Below are 17411 nucleotides of genomic sequence, written 5' to 3'. Positions count from 1 at the left end.
ATGGTGGTAGTGGGGGTGAGGCTGAGGGTGGTGGGGGTGATGGTGGTGGGGGGTGAAGCTGGGGGTGGGAGAGCCTACCTTTCCCTGGTGGTCCAGTGGGCTCCCTGGTGGTCCGGTGGCCACTGCTCACGGACTGCAGCTCCTCAGAGCTGCAGACCGTGTAATCTCGCGAGATTTCAGAGCGTTGCCGTGGTAACCCGCGGCAACGCTCTGATTGGCCAATTCTCGCGAGTCACATGGTCTGCAGCTCTGCACACTGCGGAGCTGCAGACCAGTGTCTGCGATGGTGGCCGGCAGCCAGGAGGGGCCTCGCACCCGGCGGCATACCGGGCAAGCCGCCGGGCCCCCTCCTGGTGTCAGGTCTTCGGTCACTGACCGAGGACCTGACACACTCTGCCAACAGGCGGTTTAGGCGGCCGCGAGGCCCCCGCCAGCGCGAGGCCTTAGGCGGCCGCCTAAACCGCCTAATTAGAGAGCCGCCTCTGGTGATGTCCCGTAGCGTGCCGGTCCTATTTTTTTTAATTGAGGTGTGTATGTTGCCGTATTCTGCTTGTTTTATTTATACTGCAGTTGCTTTGTGTCGTTGTATTTGTGCGTCTATGAGCTATTATATTGGATATGTTCATGAGTAGTTTGTGGTATCGTGTATGATACCTATGAATGTTGGCTGTGTTTAGGGGCTGCTTGTGGAATTGTGAGTGTGGATGGATATGTCACATTGTGTGTTTGGTAGTGTGTGTATGTGTGGGGCTGTTTAGGGTATTGCATGTAAGACACTGCATGTGGGGTTGTGTGCATGTATGTGGATTGTTAGTGGTGTTCAGTTTGTGTGGGTTGTGTGTATGTTTGTGTGTAGGCTGTTCGTATTATTTGTATGAGGGGAGGGTTATTCTGCATTTCTGTGTATATCTAGCAGTGTGGGTGGCTTCCCTGGGTTCCAGTGGGGACCAGGTTGACCAGGTACAGATCAAGGACAGGAGCTGAGATCACTTCCCCTATGTGCTGCAATGCATAAATTGAGGATTGTCCTTCGCCTCCTTTTCTTATTAGCAGATATCTGAAGTGTCACTGGGACTCCTGATAGGCCAGAGCCTATTTGGCTCTAGCAGCCTTGAGTGCCATGCAAAGACACCTTGAGTGCCGTGCATGGCACATGTGCCATAGGTTGCCTACCCCTGTCCTTGATGATGATATTGGCCTTCTTATGCCTTGTGTGTGGTGAAGTTGAAACCAGACAAAATAAGAAAGGGGCCCACTGTACTATGGTGCATGTATTGATTGCTCTTTAGAATTAGGAAGTGACTAACAAGCCAAACACAGAACATAACAAAACAATGCAAATTTAAAGTGACTTGTATTTCAGCACTGGCCAGCTAATCATGCTCAGGTAGCAGAATAAGATACCTAAACGGTACACTTCTTTCTGATGGTGTCAGGATCTTATTCTGACAACTAAGTTTTATGTTAGTTTATTTCTTCCTTTAAATCCAGTAGCTGTTTCTCGCCTCTAGTGGCCTCACTAGCCACCTCAGTCTCACACCTACATAGCAGGATTCAAGTATGCTATGAAAGGCCACACCTGACAAACCAAGTGGCCTTTACATTAAAGTTGATGTTCATACTGAAAAGACTTCAGATCCTGGCTCCTGAGAAGCAACCTGTGACTAGCCTTTATTGCTTCCAACCTGATTCACTTCTAACCCGGCTTCATACCAACCTTGATTGCCTGCAACTTTGCTTTATCCTGCCAACCTGGATTATTTCCAACCCTGCTCTATACCAACCCTGCTTCATACCAACCTGGATTGCTTACAACTCTGCTTTATCCTGCCTTTCTGATCCATACAAACCTGTATAACCCCAATCTGGACATCACTGCTTACTCTTATTTACAAGGTGTTATTTTTCTACCCTGAAACCTTTATTGTTTATACCTGTCTTATTATTCTTCCTATACTGTTATCTCTAGCTTTCTTATTATTTGCAAACCTGTTTATTATCTTTATGGGGCATATTGCCTTAACGTTTATTTCTCTCACTTCCCTTCTCCCTATTTCATTCTATAAGTTAACCTGCTGATATGTCAAAACCTGCAAATAAAGCCTCTTTTGTTAACTCTGGCCAAAGCCTCCTATCGCACCTGAGCAAGGTCATGACAGATGGTTAAACGTAGATAACAAAGTACGAATGCAGGAAACTTATAGGATCACAGTAATAATGAAGTATTCACAACCCCTGTGTCTGCGAGGCAGGTCACTTTCAATATGCAAATAATTGAAAATACTGGCGTCCACGAAGTGTACAATAAAATTCACATTTCTTTATTCAATCCCATAGGTTTACATAAAATCATTAAAGTAAATTCACAACACAATGTAATGTAAAGCACCACTGTGATGTAGAGCGATAAAAAAGGATAATCCAATATGGCACAATTCTACGTGTCTTAATCAAAGAACTTTCTCACAAGGAGGATTTAATAATCTACTGCATCTGACAAGGGTTGCCCTTTCCTAATCACCTTTTTAAAAAAAAGGCAAATAGCTTATATCAAGGTATAAAATGTGAATCAAAATGAATATATTATGGTCACAGGTGCAGTAAGTCACTTAACTGCCAACAGATAACACATGTAACCCCCCTCAAAAAAAACTAATATTTAGGAACCTAAAACCAAACCTCACAAACTGAGGAATACAGATACAATGTTATGAAAATAAAATAGGGTGGTGGGGGCTGACTGTCATGCCGGTCGGACGTGTCTTGTGGGGGCTCTGACTCATGGCCTCCTAAACCGAGCAATAATCCAGCAACCAAACCCCACCGACAATGCTACTTACCCCTGCGGTACTTCTCCATCAAGTGAGGTTACTCCTGAGAGTCCTTTTGCAGTCTTCAGACGGCTAAGCTAACAGGGGCTGTGTGTTTGGACTGGCGGGGGTAATCCTGGTCCACCTCTTGGAGGCTTCTGACCTGTGCTGAGGGCGCACGGCAAACTTCAGTGACAGAGGTGTCCTGGAGGCATGCTCCCCAGATCTCGATAAAGGACATAGTGATGTCCTGAAACACCTGTACCAAATCTTTGAAGCCTCTAGATCAAGCTAAGAAGCACGCTTGAGACCCGAGACACCACACAAATCAATTGATGCTCAGAGCCTGCAGATTGGGGCCTTGCAGACGATGGATGAGACCCCACAAGTGCAGGCCCAAGGGATGCAATGACACAGTGGGAAACCTCTCTTAGGACTGGCAGATTGTGACTCTTCAGGACTTCACAGGGTGATCAATCCGAACCCTACACCATACTTGGTCTTGAAACAGTACAGCAGAATAAGTCAGCTCGACTCCTATACCATTTACCTACCCACAAGTGAACTCCAAGGTTCAACACCAGAGCAACCACGGCGAAGCCCTGTGCGGCCCTGGCAGGGCATAGGCTGAATTAATTGCTGACCTATAAAACTCTACATCCCTGGCATATTGTTCCAGCATCACACTCAAATTCATCACACATATTTCTTATATGTGGGACTCACAACTGGCTTGCCTGCAGGGCCTCCTGGAGGTTCTCTCAATATTAGTTCATAAATGTGCATTCAGCTTACTCATTTATTCATTTACTGTTGTATTATAGATGCACTGTATTTTTCTTGTCTCTTTTAAAATTAATACATAAATAAATGTGCAGCATTTCCAACATGTCTTATTGCATTACATACTTTTTCTTGCCTTATATGATCTTGCTGACATGTCATTATATGCATGTATAATAATTTCTGCACACCAAAAATAAAGAATTCAAAAAATAAATAAAAATGAAACAAAATGAAATGTCATGAAAGGAGTCATTAAAAAATAGCGACAGAAGTAAAGTGACTGTAATTCTATAAAGACTGTCAACTTAATAATAAATCAACCTGAAACATATCTGGTGGGACTGTCCACACATACAGCCATTCTGGAACCAAGTCAGTGAAAAAATCACGGAGATACTCCGGGAAACGATCCCCTTGGACATAGAGCAATACTTGCTACATTCAACACCGTGCCCAATCTCAAGATATAAAAAATCCATATTAAGACATCTACTGGATGCGGCCAAGGCACTTATACCCGCAATGTGGAAGCAGACACAACCCCCCACGATGACCCAGTGGTATGACGGAGTGGAAGAGATCCGCTCGGCGGAGAGCATGAGGGCACTCCTCATGGGACAGAGCGAGAAGCATGTCGAACGGTGGGGGCCGTGTTTGGGGTACGTTGCCGGGGGAGGGGGGCGGGGGCGCCCCGGTCCGGCAAATGGAGGGGGAGAGACGTGAGGCGCACACAACTGACACAGACGTAACTTCCAAAATGCAGTCAGACACTTAGCGGACAGGGGACAGAGAGTAAAGCCCAATACACAGGCCAATACTCAGGTCACAGGAATTGATCGAGAACGGCTAACTGTCCCAAGATCGGACGCACGGGGAGACGGGGGGATACTGACGACGAAGGAACCACAGCATAATGCCTCTGAGACACAACGGTGGATGGGGGAGGCCGAGGGGGCACACTCACAAAGGAGATACACACATCAAAATGAACCCAATAGGGCATAGAGTCACTCCAGAACTGGCAACTAACCCCAGGACAGGGCAAAACTTGCGCACCACTAGACCGTGGCCGCCTCGGAGGCCCCACATCCCGCCGGACACATATACTATAACCACAGATAAGCGATCAACAGAGAAAGCATACTCCCCCCCCTCCCCCTTCCGGGCGTCCTGACGGCTCGACCCCAGAAACATAGATATATGTGCAGGACTAATAGGCAAATACCGCCTAAATTGCGACCTACATTGACACTAATCGACCGACAAACCATACCAACAACAAAATATAAAGTACAACCATACAAAGCACACAGACGAAGGTGTAGCTGACATCATATCGACCTCACAACACAGACAAGTACATCGATGCAGGGCAGAGCGCTAGGCTCACAAGTACATGCCCACACTACTCGAATAACAAATTCTGACCGTGGCATCAGACAGATGACGCCGCACAGAATACAACTGGATAGGCCTGGTCAAAAGAGAGACCCACGCGACCTTTAGATCTATACACAAAGTTTACATGTTTCCATGTTATCTGTTTACTATCCAGGTTACATAGAGACCTGCGCGTCTCACCTACATCCTATATTGTTATCTTGGAGATCTGCGCATCTCATGAGACCAATTGTTACAACCTACGAGTTATTGATTGCCTCCTTATTTTAAGTGTTGTACAACATGTGAAAACTCTTTATTCTTCAATAAAAAGAGATTTATAAAAAAAATAGCTGTTACCGTGTTTTCCTGATACAGGAAGCTAAACTCTTCCTGAGTGATCATTTCTTTATCTCTTGCTCCTGAGAGAAGTGTAAGGAGTTTCTTCTCTAAAATTCTGGAGTCAGATCTTTATTAAGTTTCTGGTAGGTAGTGGAGTCATCAAGCAGTCTAAATGACTCTTTCTTATAGTCTTCTATATTTTGTATAACGATGCCTCCTCCTTTATCCGCCTCCCTTATTTGTATGGTATCATTCTTCTGTAAATTGGTTAGTGCTTCTTTCTCTTTTCTTGTCAAATTAGACTTACAATATTTTCTTTTGGCACACAGAGCCTTGATATCGTTTAGTACCAAATCTGTGTATAATCTAATATATTCCCCTTGTTCATTGCTGGGATAAAATGCAGATGTTGGTCTAAATTGGGAGTGGATGACTTTGTGCGGTGCTCCTGATGTTTCTTCCTCCGATTGTAGGGACTCTAGTAAGCATATACCTTCTATGTCTCTAGTGGATAAGTCATTGGAGTATCCCCACGGTGTATTCCTATCTGGTGGCTTGGTACGATTGCGTTTATTAAAAAACCTATGGCGTGTTAGCTTGCGAACATATTTCTGTACATCAATAAAAAAAAAAAAAGGGTTGGACGGTTGTGTAGGTGCAAATTTCAGACCGTATTTCAGTACTTTTTCTTCTTGTGGAGATAGGATGTAATTAGAAATATTGAAGATAGAGTTTATTTGTTGAGCCCTGCATTTTTTCTGCTGGACTCTGTTTCCTGCTCTGTTTCCTCTCTTGGTAGGTTTCTTTTTATAGTTGATAGTTGGTAATTGTCGCAATTCCATATTGTCTCCATGGTCCTTTGGATCCCCTGTTCTGGATCCAGTCCCTAGTGTGTCTTTGGGCATCTCCCTAAAAAAGGTGGTGTATTCTGGTTTAGAGATTCAGAATTATTATACTGTATCTCCTTTTCTTTCTCTTTGGGGATAGCCCCTTCTTGTGAGAAATTCTGTGTAATGTATTTCTCTTTTTCTTTCATCGTGTGGTGGTTGTAGTTTCTGATCCCTTTCCTGGGGGTTCTTTGGGTAGTCTGTTTTCTATCATACACGACAATGATTCCAAGCATACCTCAAATTCCACCAAGGCTTGGAACATTCTACAGTGGCCATCTCACTCACCTGACTTGAACCCCATAGAAAATCTCTGGAGGGATTTGAAGAATATTACTGAACTGGGGGTCATTGCTCATGAAGAATGGGCTAAGATTTCTTAGGAACGCTGCCAGAAGCTGGTATCTGGCTATGCATCTTATTTGCAGCATATCATAACAGCAAAAGGATACCCTACTAGATACTAAAGGTGCTTGCCATGAAGGTGTTGAATAATTTCAAGACTGGAAAAATAATTATAAGTTGCATATTTAGTTGAATTCAGGGAAACCACTGCTTTTGTTTGATTTGCAAACAGCTGGACGTCTGTAAATTTTTGCAATAAACTTGATTTTTAGTGGGGATTAAATAATTTTGATTACAACTATATCACTAACAGCCCAAAAAATGTCCCATAAAATGTCAAAACACATATCACACGATGTCACAATTCACATTATAAGGCCTCTAATTTAAGATTTACTTAAGACCTCAGAAAGCCTTGAACTGCCACTGCTTGTATGTAGGATATCATATTTATGTAGCATAGGCTCCATCTTTTTTGACATTTTTGTAAGTTTATTTGGATAGGTAGATCAAAATACACAGATAATAACAATACATTTATTAATAAAGTTTTTAGCTGCACATACACTATTTCTACTCATGTACATGATATATGCAGACATTTACTATTTCACATTTACTTTGCAAAAAAACTCAACTTAAATATTATATAGCTCTGTTCAGTATATCAGTACCCATAATTCCAGCATCATTTGACCTATACAAAAAAAAGGCAAAACTACACAAATATCCCTCATAAATACAGAACTTTTTGCTTAACTTTTTGTGAATAGGTTCATCTGCACCCTGCCAACTATCATACATACTGACCAGGTAGACTCTGTAAAGGGTGGACAAAGTAACGATAGCACAAGGAAAGCAGTGAGATCACTATATATTATTATATTTATATAGCGCCAACAAATTCCGTAGCGCTTTACACAGGGTGGACTAGCAAACAAGTAATTGTAACCAGACAAGTTTGACGCACAGAAACAGAGGGGTTGAGGACCCTGCTAAATGAGCTTACATGCTAGAGGGAGTGGGGTTACGTGACACAAAAGGAAAGGGAAGTATTAGGGAAGTAGATTTATTTATTTATTTATAAAATATTTTACCAGGAAAGATACATTGAGATTTTTCTCGTTTTCAAGTATGTCTTGGGTCAACAAATCATTGCATTGTTACAATTAGAGTACAATAAAATACAAAAACAATATTAAAACACAATAAATAAAAAATTTAACATAGAACAGGTAGGAAATATATAATCAACCATGACAGGTGCATTCTATTTTGAGGTATGTAGAGAGGGATCTCTTAAAGGACTTTAGGCTTAGGGAAGATTTTAAATTGTGCGGGAGGTCGTTCCACAATTGCAGTGCTCTGTAGGAGAAGCAGGATCGGGCTGCTTTCTTTTTGTATTGAGGTAGACTAAGTAAAATGTTGGTACTGGATCGGAGGTTATAGGAAGTGGGAACAGCTGGGGAAAGCATTGTGTTCAGGTAGGGTGGGAGTTTCCCAGAAAAGCTCTTAAACACAAGGCTGGAAAGATGAAGGGTGCGTCTGGATTCCAGCGACAGCCAGTTTAGTTCTTTTAGCATGTCACAATGGTGGGTCCTGTAATTACATTGTAGCACAAATCGGCAGAACGAGTTAAATAATGTGTTGAGTTTATTAATGTGGGATTGGTAGAATAGTACTCAATGAAGACTTAGTGTGTTTTTTTTGCAGCCATTTACAGTTTAATTGATATGCAAAAAGTGAGATTTTAATGATTGGGTGAGCATCTAACGGAGAAAGGAGTTCCACAGGAACGGTGCAGCCCAAGAGAAATCTTGAATGCGAGCATCAGAAGTGGGAGTACATCAGAGGATAGACACAGGTCTTCGGCAGAGCATAGGGGTCTAGGGAGGACATACTTGTTTATTAGGGAGGATAGATAGATGGGAGTATCATTATATAAAGCAAGAACCAGAATTTTATATTGAGCCCTATATCTTACGGGAAGCCAATGCAAGGACTGACAGAGGGGTGAGGAATGGGAGGTGCGGGCAAACAAGAAGATGAGCCTTCCTGCCGCATTCATTATAGACAATGGGACAAGTTGGGAGCACGTAAGACCACTGAGAAGCGGATTTCAGTACTCAAGGCGAGAAAAGACAGTGGCATGGACCAGCACCTTAAGCGCATCTGGCGTTAAGTAGGGGCGGATGTGCACAATGCTTTTGAGATGTAAGCGGCATGATTTGGTGATCAACTGGACATGAGAGGTAAAGGAGAGGTCGGAGTCAAAGAGAACACCGAGGCAGCGAGCCTGCGTGGTGGAGCTGATGGTAGCACCATTAACATGGAGGGAGACAGAGACAGGAGTAGCAACACTTGAGGAGGAAAGACCAGAAGTTCTGTTTTGGACAAGTTGAGTTTAAGGAAGTGGGCAGCCATCCAGTTAGAAATAGTAGAGAGGCAGTCAGAGACACTAGTCAAAAAGGACGGGAGAGATCAAGAGAGGACAGATTTTTTGCAACAAGTAGATTGTTTAATACTTTGCTCAGAGTTGTTTCCACAGAGTTAAAAGTGTGGAAAACAGGCTGAAGTGGGTCGACCAGAGAATTGGACTCGAGGAAGTCTTTTAATTTCACATACACAAGTCTTTCAAGGATCTTGGATACAAAAGGCAGTAGCGAGATAGGGCAGTAGTTGGACGGGGAGTTAGGGTCAAGGTTGGACTTTTTTAGAATCGGGGTTACAGTTGCATGTTTGAAGGGTAATGGAAATATGCCAGATCAGAGGGAGAGATTAAGAATTTTCGTGATAGGCAAAGCAAGAGAAGGAGACAGAGCAGGGCTCGAGTCCTGTGGGAACGGCGTTCCTGCACTTTATTTAGAGCAGGAACGCCGTTCCCGTTTGTGGTCTAGCAGGCACTCAGGGGGCAGCAAAAAATGCAGCCCCAAATGCCCCCTGTACTCCCTCTGTCATGGGGGTGCCCAAGAGGTGGCCTTATGGCCACCTGATGGACCCCCCTGGCGGGCGCCTGTCTCCCTGTCAGACGTGGCAAGGGAGCTGTGTTCTCTCTGTTCTGTTCCCTCACGCGCTGTTTGCTGATGCCAGGAGCTGGAACATGACGTCATATTCCAGCTCCCTGCATCAATAGACAGCACGCGCAGCAAGAGGGAGCAGAGAACACATAGCTCCCTTGCCGCTTCTAACAGCGAGACAGGCGCCGGCCGCACTGAAGCTCCACTGGACCCCAGGGACAGGTCCATGCCAGCTCTCCAGGTAGGGAGTCTGGGTGGACATTTTTAAAAAATGTAAAAAAATATGAATAATTTGTATGTGTGTCTGTGAGTGTGTGTGTCTGTGAGTGTATGTGTGTGTGTGTCTGTGAGTGTGTGTGTGTCTGTGTGAGTGTGTGTCTGTGTGTGTGTGTCTGTGTGTGTGTATCTGTGAGTGTGTGTCTGTGAGTGTGTGACTGTGAGTGTATGTCTGTCTGTATGTGTGTGTGTGTGTGTGTGTGTGTATCTGGGTGTGTGTCTGTGAGTGTGTGTCTGTGAGTGTATGTGTGTGTCTGTGAGTGTGTGTGTGTGTCTGTGAGTGTATGTGTGTGTCTGTGAGTGTATGTGTGTGTCTGAGTGTGTGTGTATGTGTGAACCTGTCAGTGTGTGTGCACGCGTTTTTATATGCATACAAGTTAATTTTTTGAGGGGGAGTGGAGGGGAGGGGGGACTTGCGTGAGTTCCCACACTTTATTCCCCAGGACTTGACCCCTGAGACAGAGTATGGATGAGATAAGAGGGAATAGGATCGAGGGAGCATGTGGTGGGGCGGGAGAACCGGAGTAGACCAGAAACCTCTTGCGCTGTAGTGGGTGCGAATTAACATAGAACAGTGGAGGGAGGGAGGTTGGGGGAAGTATTGTAAGGGGAAGCAGAGAGATGAGAGATCTCTTCCCTGATTGTAGAGATCTTGTCAGTGAAGTGAGTTGCAAAGTTTGTGGTGGTTGAGGAGGAGGAGGAGGAACAACAGGGCGAAGAAGAGAGTTAAAAGTGTGGAATAGTCTTTTGGGTTCACGGGAGAGTGTGGTTTTGAGGGTATTGAATTAATTTACTTTTGCAGAGGAAAGAGCCAAGCTGTAAGAGCGCAGCATAAATTTATAGTGGAGAAAGTCAGATGTGGAGACTTTCTCCAGCAGCGTTCAGCAGTTCTGGAGCATTTTTGGAGGTATCCAGTTGGGGGCGCTTGCTGCGTTTAATTATAGGAGGTGCCATGATGTCTGGTTGAGAGGAGAGTGTGGAATTGTAGAAGGAGATTGCAGAGCTAGGGCAGGTGAGGTTTGAGATAGGTAAAAGGAGAGTTTGGAGGTTAGTGGAGAAGCGCTCTAGGTCAAGACATTGCAAAGACAAAAAGATAGTAGTATATTGTTATTGTTCAAAAAAGGCATTTGACCGCCTTCATTGTCTTTTCTCCAAGCATTCATTACCAAATTCAATTTCCCAGTGACCTTCCTGTCTGTTTTTAAAGCATTGTATAGTAATCCGAGCGCTAGGGTTTTCAATGCAGGATTTCTTTCAGACCCCTTTCCTATCACAAATGGATGACAAGGGTGCCCCCTTTCACTGCTATTATACATCCTATCCCTGGAACCTTTGACAGAAATGATTAGGCTGTACTCCCACAACAAAGGTATACCCCTGGGTAAACACAAATTTAAGCTTTACCTGTTTGTAATTGAAATCTTATTAACACTAACCCAACCAAACATTCTCTGCCAATTTAAAAAAAAATATATTGCATGAGTACAGCAAGTGCTTTTATTATAAATTGCAGCTTACTAAAACCCAAGCCATGGGGGTAAGGATAGAGGACGATACACTATAATTATTAAACTCCAACTATGCATATGACTGAAGATCAGACTCACTAGCCTTTCTAGAAGTCTCTCACCCATTCTCAATTTCCAACCTCTATCACCTAAATTACCGTATTTATCGGCGTATAACACGCACAGGCGTATAACACGCACCTCATTTTTAGAAAGAAATTCCAGGAAATTTCCCCCCTCATCCCATAGTATTCCCCCCCCTCATCCCATAGTGTCCCCCCTTTCCATAGTATTCTCCCCCCTTTCCATAGTATTCTCCCCCCTCCCATAGTATTCCCCCCTCCTCCCATAGTATTCCCCCCCTCCTCCCATAGTATTCTCCCCCCTCCCCTCCCATAGTATTCTCCCCCCCTCCCCTCCCATAGTATATAGTATTCTCCCCCCTCCCCTCCCATAGTATTCTCCCCCCCCTCCCCTCGTATTCTCCCCCCCCTCCCCTCCCATAGTATTCTCCCCCCCTCCCCTCCCATAGTATTCTCCCCCCCTCCCCTCCCATAGTATTCTCCCCTCTCCCCTCCCATAGTATTCTCCCCCCTCCCCTCCCATAGTGTACTTTCCTCCCCCTCCCCTCCCATAGTGTACTTTCCTCCCCCTCCCCTCCCATAGTGTACTTTCCTCCTCCTCCCCTCCCATAGTGTACTTCCCCTCCTCCCCTCCCATAGTGTACTTTCCTCCCCCTCCCCTCCCATAGTGTACTTTCCTCCCCCTCCCCTCCCATAGTGTACTTTCCTCCCCCTCCCCTCCCCTCCCATCCCATAGTGTACTTTCCTCCCCTCCCATAATTACTTACCTGTCCTGAAGCGTGGGCCGGCTTCACACCGTGCACCGCGGAACAGGAACTTTAATTTAAGGTTCCGGTTTCCGGCGGGACTGAAAGGAAGTGTGCACACTATTGTGCACACTTCCTTTCAGTCCCGCCGGAAACCGGAACCTTAAATTAAAGTTCCTGTACCGCGGTGCGCGCTGTGAAGCCGGCCCACGCTTCAGGACAGGTAAGTAATTATGGGATATCGGCGTATAACACGCACCCACGATTTTTCCCCTATTTTCAGGGGAAAAAAGTGCGTGTTATACGCCGATAAATACGGTACATCAAAATTGGAAAATCTATCCAAAAAACCCTCACAAGCTGGGAAAGTAAATTCATAACGTGGTCAGGCCATATAGCAACCCTTCTCCCAAAACTGCAATATCTCTTCCTCACGTTACCTTTATTCTTTTTCCAGTCCCTGCAAATTTCCCTCAATAGGTTTATTTGGCAAGGCAGATGACTGAGAGTAAACATTTGCACATTATGCAATCCGATGCAGAATGGAGGTACATTTCACTATATTACAAAGCCGCCAATCTGAGCTGCGTACTTTCAGCACACATAAAACCAAAAATACTGTAGTGGGTTAGAGTATCAAAATACTGGATAGAAGGAATCCAACAGTCATTGTTAGCCTGGTTGGAAAAGTTACAATGCCCCATCCTTAAAGACATATTACCTGCCACCTCCACCACATTACTTCTATGGGACAGATCCTGACATTTATTGTGTCAATGTGTGTTTCACTAGGAACTCCCTTGAAGGTTATATCCATACTAATCCCAGACATCAACTTCAAAATCTGGGGAAGGGCAAACATCCATCATCTATATCAGTTTTATCATAATAATACTTTAGTACCTTTATCTACTTTGGAAACTGTCCCGGCTACTGCAACATTTTTGTATTTCCAACTTATAAGCATCTATTCACCTCCAACCAACATCTTTAGATGTGAGTGGGCAACAGCTGTATGATTTTGAAAAAAAAAAGTGTATATCTAAGGCCAGCCTCAAAATCTTTCTCATTAATTTAAAATTTACTATAAGGTCCCACCGATATTCATGCCCTAACATGTGTACAAGCATGGGAAAGGGACTCCCATATCAGACAAAAATTGGTTGGGAGCCATGAAAGGAACACACTATAAAGAGAACACTATAAATGTTCTACCACTCATGTTGAACATTTAAGAAAAGATCTTGTATAGGTGGTATATGGTATCCAATGATTAGCTCATATGTGCCCAGCATGTACATTACAATGCTGGAGATGTCCACAAGGTCTGCTCACAATGTCACATATTTGATGGGGCTGTTTGAACCTCTCCGCATACTGGTTAGAGGTAATTTCACTCATAAAAACTTGCATAGGAATAACTGTACCAAACTCTCCTGATTGAACACAAGTAAGACACTTAATCTTTCATATTATAAAAGCTGCATTGTCGTTATTGGCCCATAATTGGGCATCTACCCATATCCATATTGGGGTGGACAATAGGCTCCCCCCCAATTGTCTTTTAGGGCCACCACCCGCCGCTTATGGGTGGGGGCTAAGGGGGACCCTATGTCCCCCATTTATTTGCATAGCCCCACTCGCGGGGCACAGGTGGGGAGTTGGGGGGACACTATGTCCCCCCGCTAGTTAATCGATGCCCCACCATGGGGCCACTTGTTGGAAGGTAGGGTTTTTGTTTTTTTTCCAACAGTGAGCAGCCACAGACTGCTCACTATTTAGTAGACATGCCCCTACTCACAGCATAGTGAGTAGGGCCATTCGGGGGATTTCAATCTCCCTTTTGTTAATATTGGGGTCATAATGACCACCATAGGGTGAGGAAGGACATGGGGGGGGACTTAGGAAGTGGCAGAAAGCACTGCTCCCTGCCGCTTCTATTTTTACATTTTACAAGGAAGGAGCTGCACGCCGGTAGCTCCCTCCTTGTAATAAACTGAACGAACAAACGATTACTGATATTCTGTGTTAGTTTGTTCGTCTGAAATTTCTATTCATTCCTTCGTCTTTTGACGAATGAATGAATAGACGAAATTCCCGTAGCGAATGCCCAAGTGTTTAACTGGGCATGCGCTGGAATTTCACAGCGCTATCTAGGGTGGGGGGATGACGTGTCCCACAGGGACTTCATCTGCCCACACAAAGATGGCGACGCCCAGGACCTAGGTCCGAGCACAAAATAAAGATTGAAAAGTAGCTAATATGAGGGGGCTTAGGGGCATTTGGGGGTGACTAGGGGTACAATTAGATGTAGTGGAGTCTGCAGGGGGGGGGGTAAAAAAAAACTGGATTCGGCCATGACAGTGCCGCTTTAAGTGCAGGTAAAGATATCAAATGTTTTCTGACCTGGTTGTTTGCAGTCTCTAACTCCAACTGTAGAGATTGCAGGAAGCTTCGTTTCTCTCGCAACTCATCTTGTGCTTTCTGGGATTCTTGGTCTTCCTTTTGCAATTTAAGATTCACAGTCTCATACTATATAAAAAATCAAACAAAAAAAAAACATTAATACTCTAATCAACAAAATGAAGAGTACCATTTCTGTAAATAAATCCTTTATAATGTATACAATAAGAATTCTGGCAACAGAAGTTTTATATTTGTGATTATTATTGAATTAGATTTCCATCTCATAGCAACAAAGTCTTTGTTTGCCTGTTTATGTGCTACTTTGTCCTGGGTTGCAGTATTATACAAGTCCAATAAAGCCAAATATGTATATCAATTCCTACTACTTATGCCTTTTAAATAATTCACTTCACTGTTTCCCTCTACAGCTTCTGTTTTCCCATTAGCTTATGGGTACTTTGGTGATGTTCAAATTGCTAGCTTTGTGCTGTAATGTCGGAGAACTCAATGTCATGCCATTTCTTCAAATTGAGATTATTTTGTTTCAGGCAAAATATAATACTAGCGACTGGGCCATTGCTACACATTTACTAGAAAGGCCACATCTCACGAGGTTATAACCATGTGCATGCGCTCAATCACAGCATTCTGATACAATCATGTTAAAAGTATCAAAACAGAGAAACAATGTGGATGTATCTACAAGTTTACATAGATGTTATGAAAAGACAACAGGACTGTACTGAGGCTGTTAAACAATTGAAGAAAAAAGTAGACAAACTAATGGAAGACCACCTTTTATCTCAGAATGCAAGAGAAAGAGATGATGAAGGTAGTTATCTTCCCAAGCAAAGACATTTTTTTTTTAGATTTAAATGCGATAAATACAAACTGTTATTTCACTGCAGATAAGCTGTCTCTGCCATGGCTGGCAAACAAGGAATCCAGGTGGAACTGGGGCCATAACTCGCTGTCTCCACTGTATGCAATACCTAACTATACCAGAGAAATCTCAAAAGAGCTACTAGAATTATGGAAGATCTGCAAAAGAATATATCAAGACAGGCCCAACAAAATACAAGAGAGTGAGAGTTAGAACAAGAGAACATTACCTTAAAATGGGAAAGGTGGGGGGGGGGGGGATTCAGGGTTGACATACAGAACAGAAGATTTATATGCTGACTTCTATGATCTAAACACATGTTTTTCGGTGAAGTTGGACAAACTAGGCATACAAGATGCAGATGAGATACAACATACAGAATTTTTGTATTACAGGTAACAACTTGTAGGACTTTGTAGTAGACAAGTTTATCCTACACAACAACAAAAATAATCTGCTAGCATCTCATTCACTGCTGACATGCACCTGCGGTTTTGCTTCTTCTCTCATACTCATTGCTCTTTGCTCTTTTTCTCCTCTGGTTACTGATCCCAGGTTTCATCTTAGAACTCTTAATTATTTCATGTTTGTGGCGAAACCAACTTCGCCACTGTGAACTGGAGAAGCCTGGTTGCTCGCCTGCTGCCTTTAGATTATGGACCTGCAGCTAAAGAGTTAATTTCACTGTGCAGAGGATTTATTTCTGCCTTTCTGCACAGCCGTTCGGTAGATTTTATCTACCGAACAAACAGCCTGTTTGCAACCTCCCCAGAGCCGTGGGAAGCCGGCCGGCGCCATTAATTGGCCACCCAGAAGCTGGAGTGTGCTGCCAATTTACCTCCCTGAAGCTGCGGTTAACCGCAGCTTAATTGATTGTTACTGGGTGGCCGCTGTTACACTTAGCGGCCGCTAGGTGGCGGTGTTCTGGAGCTCCCCGGGCAGCCAGCGCTTTTCTGCCCAGCTTTCATGCACCAAACCCGGACACATTTACGTGCAGGCACCGCTGAACCTCCACCCCCTGGTTCTAATTCGTATGGATTAAACGAATGCATGTAAATTCGGTAGTTTGTTTTATGTGAATGCTTTAACCCAGATAGCTATGCCATGGAGCCTGTTCGTATAATTAAAGACTTTAGCTCCATGGCAATTAAACTGTATTCGTGTGGTCTGAGTGCCATTCACCTAATAATGTGCACTCAGACCTGAGCTATCTGGGGATATGTTACATGTCTGTGTTTTATGCAGAAAATGTGTCTTTATGTATTTTAAAGTGATAGTCTGTCTTTGTGTCCCCTCGTGTGTAATGGAGTTTTGCCTTTGTACTGGGAGATAATTGAATTACTTCTCTAATTATCTCCAGGACAGAGAGGAGGAAGCCAGGATGCATTGTGCGAAAATATTGTGGCTGTATGTACTAATCTGATACATGTCTGTCTGCTGTTTCAGTCTCCCATTTGGTCCCTTAGGGGAGTGTCCACCAGGTGGGAGACCTGCATAAATACTGGGCAGGTAGCCCTCAGTAAATGAGTTCCTGCTTAACCCTCAAAGCGATGTGTCGTCTCGTTCTTTGGGGGAATTGGATTGTATGCTGACTGCCAGGAGTGTAAGCGGATTGTATGCTTTTCCTGTTCGGCTGATTCCAGGGTTCGTGTGTTTGCAGTTCGGGAGTTGGTGAATTCGTACAGTTTGGAATTCGGGAGATTGGTGATTGCTGTAGCTGCTGGTCTATGAAAAAGGGGATTATCGCCTAAACGATTTTTATCCTGTTGTAAGTGAAACGGTCCGTTACAATTGGTGGCAAGCGGCGGGATCGTTCCTACAACCAGAAGGACAGGTAACACCATCCCCTGGATTTACAAACTGAGGGCAACGTTAGTACCCGTATAGCGACCCTATCTACTAAGGAACCAACTTCAGCAGAGCAAGCATGGCACCCAGCTAC

At 44.0% G+C, this 17411-nt stretch overlaps 1 protein-coding gene across 1 annotated transcript in view; it reads right to left on the bottom strand.

Moving 5' to 3' along the window:
- Positions 1-17411, bottom strand: part of LOC134572981 (keratin, type I cytoskeletal 18-like) — a 102743-nt gene that overhangs the window by 13525 nt on the left and 71807 nt on the right. Inside the window, exon 6 of the mRNA XM_063432332.1 lies at positions 14587-14712. Within this exon, the coding sequence (XP_063288402.1) occupies positions 14587-14712 (126 nt within the window). The remainder of the gene's footprint in view (positions 1-14586; positions 14713-17411) is intronic.

Source organism: Pelobates fuscus, chromosome 9, assembly GCF_036172605.1.
Source record: "Pelobates fuscus isolate aPelFus1 chromosome 9, aPelFus1.pri, whole genome shotgun sequence".
In the NCBI taxonomy this organism is placed as follows: Eukaryota; Metazoa; Chordata; class Amphibia; order Anura; family Pelobatidae; genus Pelobates; species Pelobates fuscus.
This window is presented reverse-complemented; position numbering and strand designations above follow the sequence as displayed.